This window comes from Cibotium barometz, chromosome 6 (genome assembly GCF_041138505.1).
Source record: "Cibotium barometz isolate CiBa-2024 chromosome 6, ASM4113850v1, whole genome shotgun sequence".
Lineage (NCBI taxonomy): Eukaryota > Viridiplantae > Streptophyta > Polypodiopsida > Cyatheales > Cibotiaceae > Cibotium > Cibotium barometz.
This window is the reverse complement of record NC_141051.1, coordinates 1041654-1045506: the sequence shown is the minus strand read 5'-3', so window position 1 is coordinate 1045506 and position 3853 is coordinate 1041654. Positions and strand designations below refer to the sequence as shown.

General features: G+C 42.8%; 1 protein-coding gene across 2 annotated transcripts; it reads left to right on the top strand.

Moving 5' to 3' along the window:
- The first annotated feature begins 434 nt into the window (after window positions 1–434).
- Window positions 435–2852, top strand: LOC147637324 (photosynthetic NDH subunit of subcomplex B 3, chloroplastic-like). Of its 2 annotated transcripts, XM_086799095.1 has the most exons (6): window positions 436–726; window positions 1517–1639; window positions 1718–1771; window positions 1876–1938; window positions 2051–2113; window positions 2233–2852. In XM_086799095.1, exons 1-6 carry the CDS (start codon window positions 472–474, stop codon window positions 2275–2277), a joined length of 603 nt encoding a protein of 200 aa, XP_086655221.1. In that variant the 5' UTR covers window positions 436–471; the 3' UTR covers window positions 2278–2852. The 2 variants fall into 2 exon arrangements, with proteins under 2 accessions (XP_086655223.1, XP_086655221.1); XM_086799097.1 differs by lacking the exon at window positions 1718–1771 and having other exon boundaries at window positions 435–726; window positions 2233–2481.
- The last annotated feature ends 1001 nt before the right edge of the window (window positions 2853–3853 follow it).

Sequence of the window (3853 nt, the reverse complement as noted above, 5' to 3'; positions counted from 1 at the left end):
TCACTAATCACACTAACTAGTAGATTAGTGAAAATTAAGAGATTTTTTGTGATTTTTTTGGTTGATTAGGGTTCTATCTTACATTCCTAAGCTACCTATGTATGCTAGTCTAACAAAAAACATGATTGCAAGCTAAAAATTAGTAAAAAGCACTCTAGGTTTAAGCAAAAACCCTCTTGTTTGAGCTCTCTAATCACTCAAATCTTTAATTTTTTTTGCTTAGGGGTGTGGGAAAGAAACCCCCAAACACTTGTCTTCTCCCTCTCCTTTCTGCACGTAAAGGGTGGGCAGCTTCCTTTATCTTGTAATAGATTACGTGGCATTAATTAATATCAAAAGTGAATATACATATCGAAAAAAAGTTTTGCAAGCGAGGAGGGATAGTGTATGTCCGGGCTTGTGGTGTGAAACCTATCTAAATATCTGATTTCAATGCCTCGTCGTCGTCGAGAGCAGAGACGATGGTTGAAAATGGCAGCAGCTGTTGCGTTGGCTCGGATGAATGTGGTTGGAATCACAGTTGCAGGAGGGGAAGGGGAAGATGCGAAGAGGCGCTGGGCTGCTGGCAGGTTGGATTTGCGGTTTGTTGGTGGGAAGAGCTTCAGGGTGTTGGCCGCCCACCAACAACACGAAACAGGTGTTGTAGTTGCGTCTGCTTCGTCCCCACTGCAACCATCACCCGAAGCCTCTCGACAAGCCCCCCTCATCGAGCTCGAGTTTGTTGGGGTACGTACGCCGCCTTCTGAGTGCCACGCGATGCCCTCTTACACAGCATACGCACCATGCGGTATCGCCGCACAGCCTAGCCACCTTTACAGCGATGGCAATGCTGTACAACTGTGCTTATTGCTGCACCAATATTCCGACCACAGTACTGTACGGCATGCGTCTATGGTGTATAGCCTGTATTCTGCAGCCACGCATATGCCATGTTAAACAACGTCATGTATGCTGTGATACCGTGCTAACTGTACAATAATTTCTTAGCTTAGTATAACGTGCTGTTCACCTTTAGGCTCTGTTATGGCCATGTTGCTTAACCGTGTATAGATTTCTCCACCTTGTTGTTCAATTTTTCACATCATATGCTGCTTATACATGTGAATTTGCAATGTTGTTCAATTGTATGGCTTTGCTGTGGGATTGTACAGTGCAAGTGTGCTATGTTGTGCCCAACCACATGGTATTATTCCTACTTAATACTTTGTCTACAGTGTGTAAATTAACTTGTGGTAAACTATGTGGCAATGATATGCTTAACTGCATAGTTAATGATTCTATGCCTAGTAATGGTAGGGATATGCATAGCAACTCTACTGCTATGGTGTTCAATCTAATGATCATACTGAGTGGCATGCATGGCTTTCTGTGCTATTGTGTGCAAAGTACGACATGTTGATGTGTTTTTTCTTGTTGATTCCATTCGCAGTGGTCATCTTCCATTTATGTTTTGTTTACGTATATTTAATATTTTGGCCATGTCTTCATCTCAATCACTGTGGGACTTATATTGCAGCCTGACAACCGCCCAGGAGAGACTGATCCATTGCCAGAACCACAGTTTGTCACTGCTGTGAGTGGGCAGAAACTTCTACGCGATGTAATGCTGGACAATCAAGTGGAACTATATGGCCCCTATGTGAGATCCATTCCATCACCCCTCCATGTTGTCCTATGTCTCAAGTCTTGTCTTACCATGTGCAATTATGTTCTCCAGGGTAAGATGATGAATTGTGAAGGACGTGGAATGTGTGGGACTTGCCTTGTTGATGTGGGTTACTCCTTTATTTCCTACTTTATCAAGTCAAAACAAGGGTTAGCTGATTGGAGGGCTTGTCTTTAATCTGTTGGATTTGTGTTGTTTGCAACTTTCAGATTTTGGAAGGAGCTGAACTCGTGAACAAAAGAACGGCAGCAGAGCCTTATTATTTGAAATTGGTATACTCCCCCCCCGCCCCCCCTCCCCTCTCTCTCTCTCTCTCTCTCTCTCTCTCTCGACTGAATGTTAGGTATGCCCTTGAATTTGATACATGTGAATGAATCTTTTCAGAGACCTGACAGTTGGAGACTGGCGTGTCAAGCTACTGTTGGCGATGGGACAAATGGTGGCAAGGTCAACTTTTTTTGATATCACCTCTTACATGTTGAGAGTATGTCTGTTACCAGTTCTCCCATCAATTTTCCAGCCAAAGTGGTAGCTCATGTTGTTCATCTCACTTGGGTATACTGCAGATCAAGGTAAAGCGGAGGCCACAGAAAGGCAACCCTCTTATGTAAGTTTTGGAGGAATGGGGTGTTAGCTCTACCCCCAGAAGTATAAGACCCTGTGTACCCAGCCAAGTTTGTTCTCTACTGCGCGTAGAAGATGGGCAGGAAGTGCATGCCAAGAGCTGTTTGTCTTAAGCATTTTGATACAACTTTCATAATTTGTGTCCAGCAGGAAGAGGATTAATGAAGCAAGTAGAGTGATAATTCAGGCGAGTTACTTTTTATACATGTAGCTAGCTGTGGAATGTGTATGCTTGTTCTAGGGCAAGAGTGTTACCTTCTACAGGTATCCAATAGGGAGCTAATCTTTATCTAGGGCTTGAGTTCTTTATAAGGATGTTTTTACACTTTGATGCTTAAAGTGGCATGTGGAAGTTGTAAAACTGGTTTTGTGAAAGGAAACACCATCTCATGATTGCTGTCACCAGATAAGAAATGCTATTGTGAGGTGAAGTCACGGTGATGTGAAAGCTACTAGGTAGATAGTTTTGTTTCGAAGGTGGGAAAATAGCTGAACATATGTCTGCTAGAACATGACCTTGGATCTTTTGGATTGGGAAATGATTTATTTCGCTTTGTTGTAATTTTGCTTAGAAGACAGCTTTTGTTTTATAGTTGGGATTTTTGTCTTGATTATTCAGCATATTGATCGAAACTGTAAATCTTAGAATTGTGTAATCCATGGGTCATATGGCATTTCTTGTTCTCGCACAAGTAAAGTTTAGTCAATCTCAGCATTGCTTGTTCTCACACTAGCAGGCTTTAGCCATTAATGATGCAGTGATGGACATATAATGTACTTAGTTTTAGATTTGATCTTCAGTTTGTTCAGAGAAGTAACAAAATTGCTTGTGTCAGGTTATTAATCTGGTCTTGGTGCCTTGTTCATTGAGCCTTGACAAAATAAGAGTTGTGTACCCCTACCCCTAATCCCTCCCACACAAACTTCCTCGGACCCCTCAGTGTGGTGGGATCCTCTACCCCTAGTTTGCCTGCAAGTGTATCTTGGCTCCCTTGTTTATTGTGTCAACTCGGCCTCGACCCCCTTTTTTTGGCCAGCCTCCACATCCCCGCTCCCGCTCCCGCTCCCGCTCCCGCTCCCGTTGGACAAAAACGCTGTTTCATCCTGACCTTTCATTTGCTTCCTATCCCGGGAAGATTTGCTCCTGGACAAAAATATCACCTACTTGGCATGTGCCATGCTCAATGCGTACTTACTTCAGATAGGAACCAATTTCTAACAAGTTACATGTTTGCTAATGAAAAGTCATGTTGTTTGCTCCTCTTTTGTGTAGGCCCTTTTGTTCACTGAGATTTCCATGTCACTTTAAATTCCTCCTCAAGCCTTCAACTCACCATGATGTGTACTGTGGCGCATCCAAAGACACTGTGTTGCCCATATCCTTCAATGCGAGCAGAGAATCTTTGACAATGTCCTTGACCATGCCACCGCTGTGTCAATGCTGTGCAATGATATACCTTGCTTTGATATAGGACTTGCAATACAACAGTGAAAAATTAAAAGACAACAATGCTAATGTAATGGAAAAAGAACCTTCCATACTTCCCACTGTGCAAGAAAACA